This window comes from Aptenodytes patagonicus, chromosome 17 (assembly GCF_965638725.1).
Source record: "Aptenodytes patagonicus chromosome 17, bAptPat1.pri.cur, whole genome shotgun sequence".
Lineage (NCBI taxonomy): Eukaryota > Metazoa > Chordata > Aves > Sphenisciformes > Spheniscidae > Aptenodytes > Aptenodytes patagonicus.
Genome location: NC_134965.1, coordinates 12,333,283 through 12,351,340, shown reverse-complemented (window position 1 = coordinate 12,351,340; position 18,058 = coordinate 12,333,283). Strand labels below are relative to the sequence as shown.

Below are 18,058 nucleotides of genomic sequence, written 5' to 3'. Positions count from 1 at the left end.
CTTTCCTGCCTAAAAAGCACATTACAATTCCATATGTAAATTTCTGCACCCTTTTTAAGTTCTCACCTAACATATGTTCTTTCACTGTCAATAATTCATACAGATAGTATGTCCCAAACAATGATATTTCAGAACTTTTACATCTCCTTGGAGATTTGAATCCTAGTGTTGCGATTTCCCCTGCCTCCACCAGTAGCAAACTTAGCATTGCTTCTAGCTGGCCTCTATTGTACTGACCTAGGCTTCTGCAGTGTGTGTACTGCGTGTTCCACAACTGCAGTACCTGTAGCAGATGTTGAATTTCATGTGGCTGCAAACATCATGGTTAAGAGTAAACAACCATCTGTGTTTGTGCCATTCGGATTGTCCTAGATCGTTCAAAATTAATGTCTTTAATAGTCATAACGTTTCTTCAGAATGCTGCATCGAGTTGTTTTTTGCGATCCCAATAGCCATGATTTCTGATCAGAAAATGCAGTGTTGTTTATTTTTAATATTTAAGGATCTAAAAACCCTGACCACAGATTACCAAAGCTCTGGTTATAACTATTCCTGATTTGAATTCTGCAGAAACTGTTCCTGGACAATCTCAGGAAGGCACTTGCAGGCCACAGTGGGAGCAGACAGCTGACTGAAAGTGCTGCTATTGCTTGTGTTAAACTGTGCAAAGCATCTACCTACATCAACTGGGAAGATAATTCTGTCATTTTCCTACTAGTGCAGTCCATGGTAGTAGATCTTAAGGTAAAAATGTCTGTTTCCTAATTGCAGTGAAGAAATTTCAATTTTAAAATACTGAAATAAACTTTGAATTTCTCCTTAATTGACCATAGTGTTTTTCAGTGGAAGGTTTTATATTGAAAGTAGAGAAGAATAATCTTGGTATCTGATTTATATATTTATATTTTTTTGAAATATATAGAATTTGCTGTTTAATCCAAGCAAACCTTTTTCAAGAGGCAATCAAAATGCAGATGTAGACCTTATGATTGACTGCTTAGTTTCCTGCTTCCGCATAAACCCTCATAATAACCAACACTTTAAGGTGAGAGCACTACTTACTGGTAAGTCATTATCCATGTGCTATTGATGACCTGTTAATTATGAAAGATGCGCTAACAGCAGCTGGAAGCTCATAAATAAGTTTAACTGTATAAATATCCCTTAGTAATAAATCCCTGCATGTTTTTATAAATCTTTTCTTAGCTGGTTAGACTTTCTCATGTTTAGATTTGACAGCTTTGTCAATTTAATAAAAAGGCTCCAGTATGTTATTCAGCATGATAAGAAAGATGGCAAAGGAAAAGATGTTCCTAAGTGGCTTTTATGTATTTTTATTGTAGATCTGCTTGGCACAGAATTCCCCATCAACATTTCATTATGTACTGGTAAATTCGCTCCACCGAATAATCACAAATGTAAGTTCTGAAAGTATTTTATCAGCCCAGCAATCTGTGGCTTCTATTCAGATCAGTATCTGCTTATTAAATACAATATGAATTGTAGACCAAATCTTGCTGCCTGTATCCATGCAGCAAGAGTTGCTTGCTAATAAGGAACGACATACAAATCTTTGTTCACGCTGTCCACCAGTTGGATTCCCAGTTTGAGAGCTTGTATTCCAGTATAAAATTTCAATACAAATATGTTGTAATACCCTCTAATGTAGGACGACAAATGAATCTTACGTTCTCTGGTTTTATAATAGGTACTGCTTTATTGATACATGAAAAACACTCTCAGGACATTCATTGTTACACCACCTTCTACTACTTGTAGTATATTGACTTGGGAACTTAGGGGAAGAGCTGGCCTCATGGCTTTGCTCAGGGATTTGATCCAGTATGAATTTAATAGTGTAAAATTGTAGTAAATGTTGAGTGCCAAAAATATTTTGAAAGTTTGTGCAGTTGTTCATCTTAAATGAGTTATTGTACTTTAAGTCACTAAAATACGACTTTAATTTTTATACTGTTTAGAAATACTTTCCTGATCAGTATGAAAATAGAATCAGTCAGTGTTGAGCAACCAGCCTTACTTAATGTGCATAACATGTTGTATTTCATTTATCCCAACATCATAATGAAAACACTATATTTAAAAAAAAAAAAGTATTCGGCACGTTGACCAATAGGGGCGAAAATGCTACTGTAGATGTGGTGGTGTATCTGGTGGAGTAATACAGCTTTTCAGATATTATCAAGCACTTAAAATACCAGTTTTCCATTTTGTTTAGTGTATCACAGTGAATTGAGTGCACGTTGTTTGTTTTGAAGTATTACTAGCATTCAGTATCCTGAAATCTACCATGGTTTCCTGCGTTCATGGTTTCAGAGTTTGTGCTTTTTCAGAAAGAAGAGTAATATAGTAAGCAGCTAAGTTGGAAGTACTGCTTCTGTTACAACTCATTTAAATACTACGAGTTTTAGGGTGAGAATGCAAAATTAACGTATCAGTAATACTTTGTAAAATACTCATGTGTAAAGCTTAGTTATACTACAGCTTTTGTAACTTTTAGAGGTGTAAAATAAATCATAATCTAACTCACATATTACCAGTTTACTGTTTGAGCATTTCTGTGCTTTCATTCTAGTCTGCGTTGGACTGGTGGCCCAAGATCGATGCTGTGTACTGCCATTCCATGGAGCTTCGCAGCATGTTCAGTGAGACACTTCATAAAGCTATTCAAGGCTGTGGGTCACATCCAGCAGTTCGCATGACTCCAGTAAGACTTCTAAAGAAGCTGTTAAAACACAAACCCGTTGTTTTTCCCGTGTCTCCATTCCATTCCAGCTTTTTTATTCATTAACTTTAGACTGGAAACTAGAGGGGGGAAAAACATTGCAATCCAAAAAGCAACAGAGAGCCATACATGCTCTGTAAACCTTGCAGGTGGTGTATTGACTAACTGTTTCTAGTCAGTGATGTATGTTTCTCAGTTTTCATGCTGTTCTTAAACTGGCAACATAGAAGTATTTCTTCTGTAACTGTCCTCTGTGGCTAACTGTTCATTTTAAGCTTTCTTGCTGTGTGAATAGCTAGGTAATGTGTCCGTTCTTGTTCAATCTGAAAAACAAAAGCATTCTGTATGTGAAGATAACTTCTGAAAACTGCAGTGCTTTTACCATGATTGACATGAGTATCTCTTCATTTGTCTTGCTTGCTTTCTGTTGGGCAAGTTGACTGTTTGGTCTTGGTGACAGCAACAAAGTAAAAGATTTTTCAACCATTATGAGATAAAGTCAATATTCTTGGTTGTCTTGGAAAAAATCTTGAGTAAATTCAAATTTGTAGTTCATCCAAATTTTTTTAGTAAGTTCACATGCAGCTGCGTTGCCTTTCTTCTGAACTTTCCATTTAGGACTTTTGATGTGTCAAGTGAATTTGGTTGGTTGTTTTAGAAGGCCTAAAATGATACATGAAAATACTCCTATTGGGCTTCTCAAATGAAAGCAAATGATCAAAATACCTTTAGTTGAAAGCTACATGTTTGACTTGCTTTGTACATGTATATATTCATCTGTTGAGAAAATAGCAGGGGTGTTGTAATGGCAACTCTGACATTGATTGGTGGTGCTTTGTCTTCTGCTTCTTATTTTCCGTTCTTATTGGCTGCTGTCGCTCACATGGTCAGATGCCAACCAGTCACTGTTTTGCATGGCAGTGGGCCTCTGTTGCTGTAAGTATGACCCATTGTAACTACCGCAGAAAAGCCTTTCCTTGCTCCGACTTTTCTGTGCATAGTTACCACTGCAGTCGCTTCATCTGGGATGCAAGAGGTAGCATGTTTTACGTAAGAATGTAGGGCTGGAGGAGACCTCTTCAGCACTGCTTGGCAATTGCGAGGCAATCCCTTTCACAACCAGTTGAGCTCTTTCCTAGAAGGAAAGGCTTTTTGTTGGTTCTGTTCTTTTCCTTCTGCCCCCTACTTTTCCATCACAATGCTCTTCCAGAATCTCCCTGCTCTGGTGGTTAGAACTGTTTTCTAATTTCCAGCCTAAACTTATTTCTGTTTAACTTATCCTCATTTGTTCTTGTTCCAGTGTTGTCCGATAGCTTCAAACCAGTGTTTGTCCCCTTGATGTATTTGCAGAGAGCAGTCGTGTCCCTGTCTTTGTTTATCGATAGTCTTCAGCTTTGATTGTGTGAAGTAAATAAATTGCTTCACATAAATGAATCGGCTTCTTTTGCCATGTGCCTCTTCTCAGAATTCCCTTAACTGTAGCGAACTAAGGTTTAGCGCAGAATTAGTTAACCTCTACCAGTGTGGTACGAATTTCTTGATCAGATGCTTTTTTATGTGGTAGATTTTATTCTGTATATTTTTGCACTAACTATTTAGCAAAATAGCATGAGGTTCTAATTTCTTGTGGAATTTAATTATACAATGTCATAACTCTTCTTCAGTTACCTTGATTTCAAGCTAGGTTTTTTTTTTTTGTTAAAAACTTGTAAGTTTAGTGAAAATGAAAAACAAGTTGATGTTATTGTTTGAGATCTTTGCAAATAATAAACCAGACAGAACAGTTTAACTAAAGAGTGTTGTATTCTGTCTTGTGTTGAATATCCACAATGGCAGTATTTTTGTCCAAGTTACTGTCTTGTAACTATTTTGGTAGCTGTAAGCAAAAATACTAATTTAATCCCTGCTGATATAAGGTTAAAATTAATGAACATATAAATTCTGTCAACTTACTGGAGAGAGATGAAAGTCTTTTGTCTTTGGACATACTGGGGACCAATTAACACAAGTTCACTTTTTTTTATATATGTATTTATATATGTGTGTGTTTATATATAAATGCACACATATTTTTCACAGACTTTAGTATGCATGCAAATTATTTTTGTTGAGATGAAGAAACTGCAGTTGATTGCCATACAACAGGGTGGTTCACTTTGGGGGGTTGTGCACACCATAGGATTGAAGCATAAACTCAATTTTTGAAATCCTTATAACCGGTACAATCCATATACGCTTACTTCACAGCCAACACTGTATGACTATTTGTTAAATGTATTGGTCATACTGCTACCTGGATTCTGTTGTGTGAACAGCAGTGGTAGAATATGATATAGTTCACGCTGGAGTCAAACCAGAATACCGTATGTGAACTCTCAATACATATCTTAAAATGTTCTCCATCTCACATGAGGAAGTTGACTGGTACAGAAGGAGTTTACTGTTTTTTCAGATAAAGCTAGATTTTTTTTTTTTTTTTTTTTAATTGAAGCGATGCAGTGTGTACCTTGTGAAAAATGAAAGGTGCATTTTTCGGAGGCTGTACAGATGAAAATGCTGTCATCCGGACTGTGATTGTGGCAGAAAATAAAGAGAATATTTTGCCTTTGGAAAAAAAATTCCCTACCCTCTCACGTATTCAAGCTTACTTGGAAACATTTATTTTTATTTCTTTCTCAGACCAGAGAAAATCTTTCTAAATCCTTATTAGTCTTTTTATCCATGTTTCTTTTGCCACAGTTTGTCTTATGCAAAAACTTTTATGTCCACATGCAGCTCACTAAAACAATTCTTAAGTAAACTTTAAAGATGTAATAAAGTAATAGCATATGCATATGTAAAAGGGGATTTTTAAGTAGAAGGCTATGCAACTGTACGTGAGTGAACTTAATATACTTTTAAACTTTTTCATGTATTATAGATTATAAAAGCAATACACTTGATAAGATGTTTAATTGTAACTACTATGTAGACTACCTTACTGACAATGACTGATTTTTTTCCTTCCCTCAGAGTCTTACATTTAAGGAGAAAATGACAAGCCTTAAATTTAAAGAAAAACCTACTGATTTGGAAACCAGAAGCTACAAGTTCTTGCTGTTGTCCTTGGTAAAACTGATCCATGCTGATCCAAAGCTTTTGCTGTGTGTAAGTATATCATACTATTCATTCATAGTAAAATTTACTTTTGAAGCTACTAAATGAATAAAAATTAAAAACATAAAACCTGGCATCTAGGATACTTGCCTACTCATTCTTTTCTCTGGTGATAATGCTTCTGTCCTTTCAAAGGAGAAGGACAAAACCAAAAAGAAACTGTAAGACATTTTACAGAACTAGAGCAACAAGGGAGCATAAAGCTCTGGAACTCTGAAGGGCCTATGAGGGGGAAGGAGAGGGGAATAGAACAAGAAGAAAACTAAAATAAGGCGGGGGAAAATTAATCATCATTTCAATGAGTAGAAAGACAGATGCGCTCTTAGGTCTTCCATTTTCTCAGGTCTGTTTATTGTTTAATTTAAAAATACTTCAATTCTGTCAAAGATATGATATGCAAGGGGTATTATAGCTTAAAAAGAAATGGGGTACTCTCTTAAAGATGCAGAAATCCCCCTAGTTTAATTCAGGAGTGCCCCTGTAGTGGTCAGTAACATGGTCAGTCATTAAAAAGTTATACAACTTAAACTTGCTTTCCTTTTTGCTATTTAGAATCCAAGGAAGCAAGGACCTGAGACGCAAGGTAGCACGGCTGAATTAATTACAGGCCTTGTACAACTTGTTCCGCAATCCAGCATGCCAGATATAGCACAAGAAGCCATGGAGGTAAGGGGTAGATGTTCTCTATGCCAAATGATTAGTACACAGACAAATCAAGGCTTTTGTAGAAGCTCTGAAGTATTGATTAGCTATGAAGTTCTGTGTCTTGGAGTTTGGTCTCTATTGATCTTTTTCTAAATGTCTCCTGCACTGAAAGTTTTACAGGAGAGGCCTATAAGAAAATTTTAAAAAGCAATTCATATTGCCTTTTGTGACTACCCTGCATCTCTTGATATGGTTTGTTCATCCCTGGTGTTGATCAAATACAGTTTGACAGTTCCTCTGTTCCATCTTTGCAGAGAGCACCATTAAGCTTGCACTTTCTCTTCTATGTTTTCTAAATGGCTGTGAGAAAAATGCCTAATGCGGTGGCTGGTCCTGCATTCTGTTGTGAATCAGAGGAGGTTGTATGTGTGGGAGGGATGGATTGGATACTTTAAGGCTACTGAAATCTTCTTCCCGCCAGCTTTGACTGAAGGAGCTAACGTCACCAAAGTTAATTCTGATTTTTAGCCTTTCCATGCAAAGTTGCTGATTCTGTGTCTTTGCCAGTTCAGTTGTAACATTTGTATGTTTTTCACTATGGTGGGTCTCCAGAGCACATTCATATACAATGAAAGCAGGCTTCAGCTTCTCCTTGTGCATAACAGAATAGAAAGATTTATTTATTTTTTTTAATCCACGGTGCCAGTTACATTTTCTTGCCTTCTTTCGATTCCCATTCTAAAAAGTGCACTGTAGAGTGTGTGCTTCACTGACGTCTTTCATGTTTTAGGTTTTCACAGGTAGACTGAAAAAAGGATTAACTATACCTCTATGCTATTAAAGCTTTACATAAATATTTGAATTTTAATACGTAAACTAAGACCTTTTTGTTAAACCTTGCCTCAACAAGAATTGCCACAAATAGTGTCAATATACTACTACCTATCAATATATGAAATACATATTTCTTGATAGTTTAATGGTAGAATTCAAGGACGTTACTTGTATAAGAATAATCCTTTTCAGTGTGAAAGTCTCTGGGGAAGTTTATGTTGGGTGGTAACATCCTTACTGTCATTTACAGGAACTTAGAGATTGAAAAGTTTTGGCCGTTACATAATTTAATTTTGGTGTACTGTTCAACCTTGATTCTTTATTGATCTTAATCCCTAATCTACCTGACTGTTGGCTTAACTAGCTGAGGGTTGGCCTCTCATGTCTGTTTTTGATTAGTAGGTTACTAAAGAAGTTCTGGAATATTTGTTTAAAATAGGAAGCAATTTGAAATAACTACTTAAATATTGTTGGAGAACAGTATGGGTTTTTTTTTTTTTTTTTAAATGCCATTTTTAATAGCAATCCCTTTGCAGCAAACTTTTTTTTTAATTTATGAGGAAAAATAGCTAAGACTTTCCTCATTTCTGTCTTTAACTTGTATTTTCACCAAAGTGAAAATTTATTTGCCTGCATATCAGACAACCCCAAGTAACAGGTGATTTAAGAGGAGAGATTTTGTTTGTTGTAGTTGTTTGGTATAATTAAGGATAAACAACTTCTAATCAATAATTTTCTGTTTGTTTATAAACAAACTGGCCTTTGACCAGTTTAATTTTTATTAGAGATGTCTTTCTTCTGAAAATTGTCTTCAGCTAATTTATAAGCAGTTGATTTTTGAGATTTTTGTAGTTAATCTGACTAAATCAAAGCAGAGATTAAAGTTTTGGCCATAGTTCAGCAGTATGTTCTTAGATATGGTGTCCTGGTTTCGGCTGGGATAGAGTTAATTTTCTTCCTAGCAGCTGGTACAGTGCTGTGTTTTGGATGTAGTACGAGAATAACGTTGGTAACACCCCGATGTTTTAGTTGTTGCTGAGCAGTGCTTACACTAGTCAAGGACTTCTCAGCTTCCCATGCTCTACCGACGGAGAAGGCTGGAGGTGCACAAGAAGCTGGGAGGGGGCACAGCCGGGACAGCTGACCCAAACTGGCCAAAGGGACATTCCATACCATGGGACGTCACGCTCAATATATAAACTGGGGAAAGCTGGCCGGGGGGGCCGCTGCTCGGGGACTGGCTGAGCATCGGTCGGTGGGTGGTGAGCAATTGCATTGTGCATCACTTGCTTTGTATATTCTTCTTATTCTTATTAGTATTCTTAGTATTTTATTCTATTTCAATTATTAAACTGTTTTTATCTCAACCCACGAGTTTTCTCACTTTTACTCTTCCGATTCTCTCCCCCATCCCACGGGGGGGGGGGTGGGGGAGTGAGCGAGTGGCTGTGTGGTGCTCAGTTGCTGACTGAGGTTAAACCACGACATATGGTCAGAACCTATTCTTACCGAAGTTTTTGCTTGTGCAGGGAATAGTTACAAAGAGCAAAGTATTTGCCTGTCCTGACTTGGCAAAGAGCTTGAACTGCAGAAATTTTGCTGTTACCACTAGAAGTTTATATCCGTAGGATTGGTTGCATTCATTTTTTTGCAGCTGGACATTAAGTAAATATTAAAGCCAAAACCTATCTTTTAAAAACATTGTGCCTGTGTGTCTAGTATGGTTTTGTACGGATGTACGAGGTAAAACCTCTAGGTTTGGGTTATAAATATGTAGTAAAAACTAAAATGAAATACTTTTGACATGGACTAACAATGAACTCTTGTTCTTCTATATAAAATGCTTTTTGTATCTTTTGTTGTTTTTAAAACAATGTAATTACTATGTGGTTGCACCTCTTTCTCTGCCTATGCTGAGGTACTTTATAGATTTCTGCCTTTAAGTGAAACTACTTTGTTTTGAATTTAGGCCTTGCTAGTTCTTCACCAGTTAGACAGCATTGACTTGTGGAATCCTGATGCACCTATAGAAACATTCTGGGAAATTAGGTATGTAAGTTAACTTTTGTAAATTAGAGAAATAGCTGTTTTGATTTGTCTTCTCTTTTGAAATAGCTGTGAATGTTTTGAGAAACCTATGCAACATTGGCATGAATCTGCAGTCAAAATTATTATGTGTTCATGAAAACATTTTATCTTCCTTATAACATTTTGCTGGCTTTCTTAACGACTCTCTTCAGTCTGATGTTAAGGTGTAGAAATGATTATTCGTTTGAAAAGTTAGAGACTTTTCCACCTCATTCAAATGTTTAGTACTTGTTTAAATTCTTTTTTTATCTTTTTTGGGGCTGAGGGAGGGTAATGCTAAGCAATTCTAGAAGTGTGGATTTGCTAATCTTGACTCTGAAGCCCTCACCTAAAGAAGGTAGTAGTTTGCCCTGACCTGTGAGCTCCATTTGTCTTTCCTATGTATTTAAAGAATTTTTATTCATTAAAGTCATCTTGCTTTTTATAACTTCACAGCAGCTGTTGTAGTTGATTTCTTGCAGAATATTAAGGGAAATGAAGTTCCAAAAAAGTCAGAATTACACAAAGTGCTAAATCAAAAAATAGGAATCTGTAAACTCAGATTTCTAAGAATTGCATGAGCTAAACAATTTTAAAAAGAAATATTTGGTGATCTAATCTGAAGTGGTACAGATGTTTGTTTTAGAAGAAAGGGAACGACAGTCTAGGAGGAACAGTCTTACCAGCATCAACAAATTGGCCTGCATGACTGCTAAATATGGCTCAAGGGGCTTGTTAAGGGATAGGTGTGGGGCTGAGCCCTACCTAGATGGGCAATAACTGAAACTCATTGCTGTAATTTCTAATAGTAGAAATGAGTTTGTGGTCTGTTCGGGCTGGGGGAAAAACCCATTAAAATTGACACTAATTTGGACCCTTTGGCAGTTTTAACAGAGAGTGTGAGGCCTGAATGGATATGAAGAAGGAACATCCCTAGATGTGTTCCTTCCAGAACAGAGTTGAGACACGTTATCAGAGCAGTGTAGGTAAACTTGTACTGCCACTGTCTGTGCTGTATCTGTTCTGTGGATAAATGGAGGACTTCTGAATCGACAGCCCCGGAGTCTGGACTTCTAACAAGTACCCAAATTGCTTAACTTCCTCTAGGGAACTAAAAAGGCCAGCTGGGCGGTGGGAAGGGTCAGAGGGGAGCTTGTGTTTAAAGTACACACCTATATTATATCTATTATACATTTTAAAAGATGATGTTAGTATGTGTATAGGATATTCATGCTAATTGCCTATTTCTATGTAAAATGTAGTAATATCTTCAAAAATTTTGTTATTAGATTATAAAGCTAATGCTGAATTTCATTTTGCTGCAGTTCACAAATGCTTTTTTGTATCTGCAAGAAACTAACTAGTCATCAGATGCTCAGCAGTACAGAAATCCTCAAGTGGCTGCGAGAGATTCTCATCTGTAGGAATAAATTTCTTCTAAAAAACAAAGTAAGTAAATGTCAACATCTATCTGTTAGGATCATTAAAATGAATTGCTCTGTTTTGTCACTCCCTTTATTCACCAGGTTATTTTTATGATTGGAAGAGATTTAATAGCTACACCTACACTTTCTGTTTTCCGATTTCCTCTCTGCTGAGAGACGGTGCTTTGTGAGGCACCCTTGATTAGAATTGTTAGCTGAAGTTAGGTTTAGGATCTTTTTTTTTTTTTTTTTTTTTACTTTAGCTACACAGGTTGTCTTACTTGCCTGGAAAATGTGTGTTTTGCAGAAACCTGGTGCCTGATACCTATTTGCCTAATACAAAGGGAAATAGTCCACAAGGTGAGGAAAAGGGAAAGTTAGTTATGATAAAATATACTTCTTCATGGATGAAATAAAAATTTCTCTTTGGATCTCATGTTCATGTGAGTCCTAGAATTCTGACCTGCTTCTTTCCAATAATCTCAAGAGACTTTTTCCAAGCCAAACACACATTGTAATGCTATACTTGCTAGAATTAAAACCAGACTTGCTATATTACTTTTTGAATTAAAGATCTACTAGAAAAAATAAAGGGTTTCTGTTTTTTCTATCTGACCTGAAAGTAGCTGTGCTAATGTGAGGAGGATACTATCTTATGTGTAGTATATAGCATGCTTAAAAAGTCCTCTTTCAGCAAGAGGATTTTTGCCTTTAAATGACTTTTTTCTTTTCTTCTCTTTTCAACTTTGGTAGCTCTGTTACTGATGGACACTACTGTTTGTCTGTGTTGATGCTGAGTAGTAGGCTTTTTCCTTTGGTATCTCCAGTTTAATATGTATTTGTAAAATACAATCTCACGTATTGCAGCTGAAGACCTTAGGCATTCTGGCTTTCTATGAATTCAGGAAGACTTTTACATTTGGCCTCTAAGTGGAAATCAACTGTCCTTCAAATAGAGAGTATGCTTAATATTATCATCCTCCTTCCAGTTAAGAAGTAATTAGTTGTTTTTAAAAATGTCTATCCTCTTAGTGCTTAGAGGATGTTCATTAATATCAGGATCAGAAAAAGATAATAGTTGTTGTTAGAGCTCTGCTTGACAATATCAGTTCCTGCTTTTCTGATCTAATATAAAATGTATAGAATAAAATGTACAGTACTCCTGAGCTTGGCTTCTTTAGACTTAATTACATCTAAATTATAATTACATTTATGTTAGTGTGTATTCTGTGGAGTAAAACCAAGAAGCCTGTAGGGCTTTCAGGGGGCTCCAAGAAAGGGAGGAAAAGGCATCATTTTGTGCTTACCTCAAGGTGATGTTTTTTTGAAGATGACTCTCCAGATAATTTCTTAAGGGGAAACATCATTCTAAGATACCATGAATGTGGATAACTTTATAAAGCCCTGAGAGCACCAGTGTGAAAAGTACTGTGTAAATGTTGAAGAGCTTTTAACCTTCCTGAAATCTATCCTTTTTATCCTTTTTAAAAAAGAAGTTGATTTATTATTTTTCTTGCCTCTCTTTATAGCAATCAGATAGGAGTTCCTGCCACTTTCTCTTCCTTTATGATGTCTCTGGAGGTGGAACTAGTCAAATTTCTCTTGACCATGAAGAGATGATACGCTGTGCTCCAGGAGCTACCCTCAGGAAAGGGAAAGGGAATTCTTCCATGGTAAGTAATACATGATAATAATTCTTTTTAACACTTGGGGAGAAAAACCTGTGTGCAAGTAGAAATTAAATTACTTTGAGAGTAATTTTAAAAAATAAAATTAATTAATTCTGAAGAGGAAAAGGCATCTGTATCCTGCATAATGTATGTATCTAATGTTGGTTAATAATGATGTTTCAGACTTCAAAAAGTCACACCTTTTTCAAGTTAAAATGTTGGTGAATATTTTTTTTTAGGATTGCACATAGGATCCCTACACATTAATCTATTGTTAATAAATCTGAAATCTCACTTTTTAAAGTATCGCATGCAGTTTGAATGTGCCGTGAAGGATCGTAAACCCAAGCATTTTAGTAAGGTACACCCTTTGACAGACAAGTTTCTCAAGCCTAGCTTTACTACTAGTTCTAGCTGCAGGAAAAAAAATGAAGAGGATATTTAGAACATCTTTTATGAGCCAAAACTTTCATTTTGTTTTTTAATGTACACTTTTCCAGTATCAATAAGATTTTCCTAAGTACATGGTTATCCTTATGAAAGGAGCAGGTTCTTAGCCACTGTGTTCATGCAACAGCATATAAGAGCTCTGATCTTGTTTAGGATTGCTTACTCCTACTGGAATAAAAGCAGTTTTAAAGAACAATTTGGATAAGGCTGAATTCTAATAAAGTTGCCATATTCATAAGCAATATTACCAAATTCGGAATTTTTATTTCCCAAGGAAAGTACAGCAGGATGCAGCGGAACACCGATTTGTCGCCAAGCCCAAACAAAATTGGAAGTCGCCTTATACATGTTTTTGTGGAGCCCGGATATTGAGGCAGTCCTTGTTGCAATGTCCTGTTTCCGTCACCTCTGTGAGGAAGCAGATATCAGATGTGGAGTAGATGAAGTCTCAGTGCATAATTTTTTGCCAAACTACAATACTTTCATGGAGTTTGCATCTGTTAGCAATATGATGTCAACAGGTAAGAATCATGAATCTGCAAAATACCTTTCTACCTGTATAATAAGACTATTATTTGTGTTTGAGTTCTTTAAACAGGTTGAGATTCTTGATTTGATTGCTTCTCCTGCTTTCACTGAAATATCTGAATCATCGGAATTGCTAGAAAGAGTAGAGAATTTGGGTGATTGAGTTCATAGGATTTTAAAGTGTAACAAGAAGAATCCTTTTCTAAACGCTTTAAGGGAATACGTTCCTCTGTTAGTTTAATAATTACTTTCAAAGATCTCATATTTGACGTAGGTGCGTTTTCAAAAAACTTGGTTAAATGCTCTGTGCTCCTTGTAGGAAGAGCAGCTCTTCAGAAAAGAGTGATGGCGTTACTAAGACGCATTGAACATCCAACTGCAGGGAACACAGAGGTAAACTTTATTCTGAATTCACATACTCTTTGCATGCATATTTTTTTGAAAACAGAAAATACTGTTGCTACAAGTAGTTTTGAAGTTAAATCTTTATATATCTTATTTTAGGCCTGGGAGGATACACATGCAAAATGGGAACAAGCTACAAAACTAATCCTTAACTATCCAAAGACCAAAATGGAAGATGGGCAGGTGACTATGAATTTTTCCATAGGTTCAATCCTTAGAAATGCAAAATAACTATTTAAGCTTATTTATGTTAAGGAATTGAATTTTAATCTAGAAAAAGAGTTTTGTAGGCAGACTTAAGCTCCATGGAAGTATTACAGAAAAATAATGGTAATCAGTTGTCCTCTATGCTTACTAAGAGACCAAGAAGTAATTTGACTTAAATTGCTGTCTGGGAGATGCAGGCTGAGCTTAAAAATTAAAAAGAAATTGAAAAAAGAATAGTGAAAACTCTGGAATACTACTAGAGAAATTATGAAATCCCTTTCACTGGAAGTTTTTAAACAAGCTGCTGGCTCTCATGATTTAAATATGCTTTATCCTGGTGCAGAGCAGGGAATTGACTAGGCACCCCCCTTCAGACCTTTTTAGCCTTGCTTTTTCAACTTCTCTAAAACCAGTGCCTCTGTATAGATTGCTGTTCATACTATCACAATAAACTATAAAAGGTGAATCTTAGAAAATTCTTGAGACTGGAATTGTAAATGGCAGGATGTGTTACGGAATACTTTGAAATCCTGATCTCTCTCCATTAGTTATGTTTAATTGAAGAGATTTCATCTTTAGCTGTTCTTTTTCAGGTTACTGAAAGTCTTCATAAGACAATTGTTAAGAGACGAATGTCGCATGTTAGTGGGGGAGGCTCGATAGACTTGTCTGACACAGATTCTCTTCAGGAGTGGATCAACATGACGGGGTTCTTATGTGCCCTTGGAGGAGTGTGCCTACAGCATCGTAGCAATGCAGGATTAGCAACCTACAGTCCACCTATGGGCCCTGTCAATGAGCGTAAGGGCTCCATGATATCTATGGTGTCCACTGAGGGAAATGCAGAGACTCCTGTTAGCAAATTCATTGATCGATTATTGACTCTGATGGTCTGTAACCATGAGAAAGTGGGACTTCAGATACGGACTAATATTAAAGATCTGGTGGGTTTGGAGTTGAGTCCAGCACTTTATCCAATGCTGTTTAACAAACTGAAGAATACCATCAGCAAATTTTTTGATTCTCAAGGACAGGTAAAGTGTTGATATATTCCTTCACATTTGTGTCTTAATAAAAAGCGTCTGTCTTGTCTTTCACATAGGTAATTGAAATGGATATCTGTTCATGTTTTGTACAAAAAACCTGCAAGCACTGTGATTGTATTTGACAACATGCGTTAATAATTATTGTATTTGTGATTCCAGGCTATATTTAACATGAAATAATTGAAAACATTCTTGAATTCTTAGTGAACTCTGAGTACAGAATCTGTGAGAATGTTCTCAGAATCCTTATGGCTGGTAGTATTGACATATTTAATCTTGACATATATTGGATTTCTTTTGGCTAGGTGATACTAGAAAAATGCTTGTCCATTAGATTTTTGAAATACTGCAGTATAGTTGATAAATACTGTTTTTTTGGTTTTGTGTTCAAAGAATTAAGACCACCAATTTTCTCCCTGTAGGTTTTGTTAACTGAGACCAACACACAATTTGTAGAGCAAACCATTGCTATAATGAAGAATTTGCTTGACAATCATACAGAAGGGAGCTCAGAACATCTTGGACAAGCTAGTATTGAGACAATGATGCTAAATCTGGTTAGGTAAGAAATCCTATTGACCCTTCCTATACAAAGTAATATGTTTAAGAAGTGAGGTAGACCCTTCTAGTTTATATCTTTTCTGCTTGCATCCATGGAGAAGAAGCAGCTGACTTTCTGATCCTCCTCCTTATGGTTCTGACAACTTCAGTAATAATGGAGATCATTTATACTGTAGCATAAAGTACGCTGATGGAGGGTGACTTTTTTTTAAAAGAACTAACCATTCCATAGCTCAGCCCCATTCTTGTAAGCATTCCTGGTTTCTTTTCTGTACAGTGGTGTTAGTGGTTAAAAGCCAGCTGAAGGGCAGATTTCAGTTTTATACTAATAGAAAACTTCTTTGGACAGAAGAAATTTGGTGCTGGTCTTCAGCTGCTGCAGGGGCTGGCTTGCTCACATGGAAAATAAAAAAAGGTAGCCCAAACACTTGCTAACCCATTATGCAAGTCCGCTGGGTCAGCCAGTGTGTAGGTTCCAGCGTGGAGCTGAAAAAATTTGTCAGAGGTATGGGCCTTGTAGTATGAAGTATTTAATCAATCCTTTTGCTTTTTTCTTCAGATATGTGCGTGTGCTTGGAAATTTGGTACATGCAATTCAAATAAAAACTAAGCTGTGTCAGTTAGTAGAAGTAATGATGGAGAGGAGAGATGACCTTTCCTTTTGCCAAGAAATGAAATTTAGGTAAGTATTGCATTATATAACTTCTAGGATAGTGTAATGTGGACAAGTGTAATTCTGTTTGGTTGCATGTTTAAAAAAATAAAGCAAAACCTGTCTCATACCAGTATTCCTGGTAAAGGGATAGTACTCCTATCTTTGCCTTCAGAATAATTTAGAGCCTGGTGCTGCATTAAAATTTTATTTTGATTGTGGGGGTACTAAACACATGTACAAATTTTGTGTGTGATACAGACTGGAGTATTACTTGGTATAATAAAATTAGTTCAGTTCATCTTCAGTGTGTGGTTCAAATAGTTCTTACACTGAATTTGTAGTAATTAAGAATGGTGCCAACAATGGTAAGTATGTTTGGGGGAAGGATTGTTAAAAAAACCAGAAAACCAAAGCTAAAGCAATATGTCTATATGTAACAGGAACAAAATGGTGGAATATTTGACAGACTGGGTTATGGGAACATCTAATCAAGCAACAGATGAGGATGTGAAATGCTTGACAAGGTAAAAAAGAATACTATTAAACTGTTGCTAAAGTTGCTAACCGTGTTCCAGGTGGCATTTGATATCCACAGATGAGCTGGCTCGTGTGGACTTCCTTTAGTGGTAGTAATTTTAAGGAAGAGACAGAAATTGAAACTTAAGTTTTGGTGAGCAACAACAGAATTGTATTTAATGCATAGTCTTAACTAACATGGCTCTTGAGGTGTGGTGGTTTTTGTTTTTTTTTTTTTAAATCTACTGAATTTATTTAATTCCTTTTAATACCATTTCTGATTTAGCATTAGGATTGAACATTTTATTTGCTAGAGCTATGTCTTCATATGCATTCTGAAGAATAGAATCATCAAATGTTATAGTGTTGAATTTATACTTAACTGTTGTTTTTTTTGTGACAAATTTGGTTTGCAGTTGTTGTCCTTAATAGATATATTGCTTGAACCTGTGCCGCAGAATGTAATAGGTTTTTCCTGATGGGCAGAACTTTACTAGAATAACTTTTTTTTAAAGATACTTTTCACCTGCAGTTAGATATATAAGGAAAAGGGACGTGGTACTGGATGGGAAAATTATCAAGGGGAAGGAGAGACTAATTATGCTGAACTGATTCACAGCTTCTTAAAACTTTATTTTTCAGAGATTTGGACCAAGCGAGTATGGAAGCAGTGGTCTCTCTTCTTGCTGGGCTTCCACTACAGCCTGAAGAAGGAGATGGCGTTGAGCTGATGGAAGCAAAATCTCAGTTATTTCTTAAGTAAATAGTGACTTTTAACTATTTTTCTATACAATGACTCTAAGTAGATGCACCATATGACTTTTATTACAAACTATGGTTTTTCTTCTAGCAGAAATAATGTTATTATCCAAAGAGAAAATTACCTCTTTATATATCCCATTTCACAAATCTCTGCCTCCTAGGTTTATGGAAACATTTTCATTTAGAAAATAATTATAAAATTTGGCTTTGTTTCTGCTTAATGCAGATGTATGCTTAATTCATGGGAGTGATTAGCTTGCTTTGATATTATATTTTTGTCTATGAAACTTAAAATCACTTTCAAGACATCTGTTTGTAAAGGCACACCTGTGAACACTTGCTTGGTCTGAGAAAATTTGCATACAAATTTTAGGACGGTGCTTTCTGGT

At 36.0% G+C, this 18,058-nt stretch overlaps 1 protein-coding gene across 3 annotated transcripts in view; it reads left to right on the top strand.

Moving 5' to 3' along the window:
• Positions 1–18,058, top strand: part of NF1 (neurofibromin 1) — a 105,320-nt gene that overhangs the window by 19,223 nt on the left and 68,039 nt on the right. For all 3 annotated transcript variants that reach the window (XM_076354855.1, XM_076354854.1, XM_076354856.1), the window contains exons 9-25: positions 571–744; positions 923–1,045; positions 1,344–1,418; positions 2,594–2,725; positions 5,756–5,890; positions 6,452–6,565; positions 9,348–9,427; positions 10,771–10,894; positions 12,399–12,542; positions 13,264–13,510; positions 13,837–13,910; positions 14,022–14,105; positions 14,723–15,163; positions 15,598–15,737; positions 16,296–16,418; positions 16,832–16,915; positions 17,550–17,666. In XM_076354855.1, the coding sequence (XP_076210970.1) occupies positions 571–744; positions 923–1,045; positions 1,344–1,418; positions 2,594–2,725; positions 5,756–5,890; positions 6,452–6,565; positions 9,348–9,427; positions 10,771–10,894; positions 12,399–12,542; positions 13,264–13,510; positions 13,837–13,910; positions 14,022–14,105; positions 14,723–15,163; positions 15,598–15,737; positions 16,296–16,418; positions 16,832–16,915; positions 17,550–17,666 (2,411 nt within the window). The remainder of the gene's footprint in view (positions 1–570; positions 745–922; positions 1,046–1,343; positions 1,419–2,593; positions 2,726–5,755; positions 5,891–6,451; positions 6,566–9,347; positions 9,428–10,770; positions 10,895–12,398; positions 12,543–13,263; positions 13,511–13,836; positions 13,911–14,021; positions 14,106–14,722; positions 15,164–15,597; positions 15,738–16,295; positions 16,419–16,831; positions 16,916–17,549; positions 17,667–18,058) is intronic.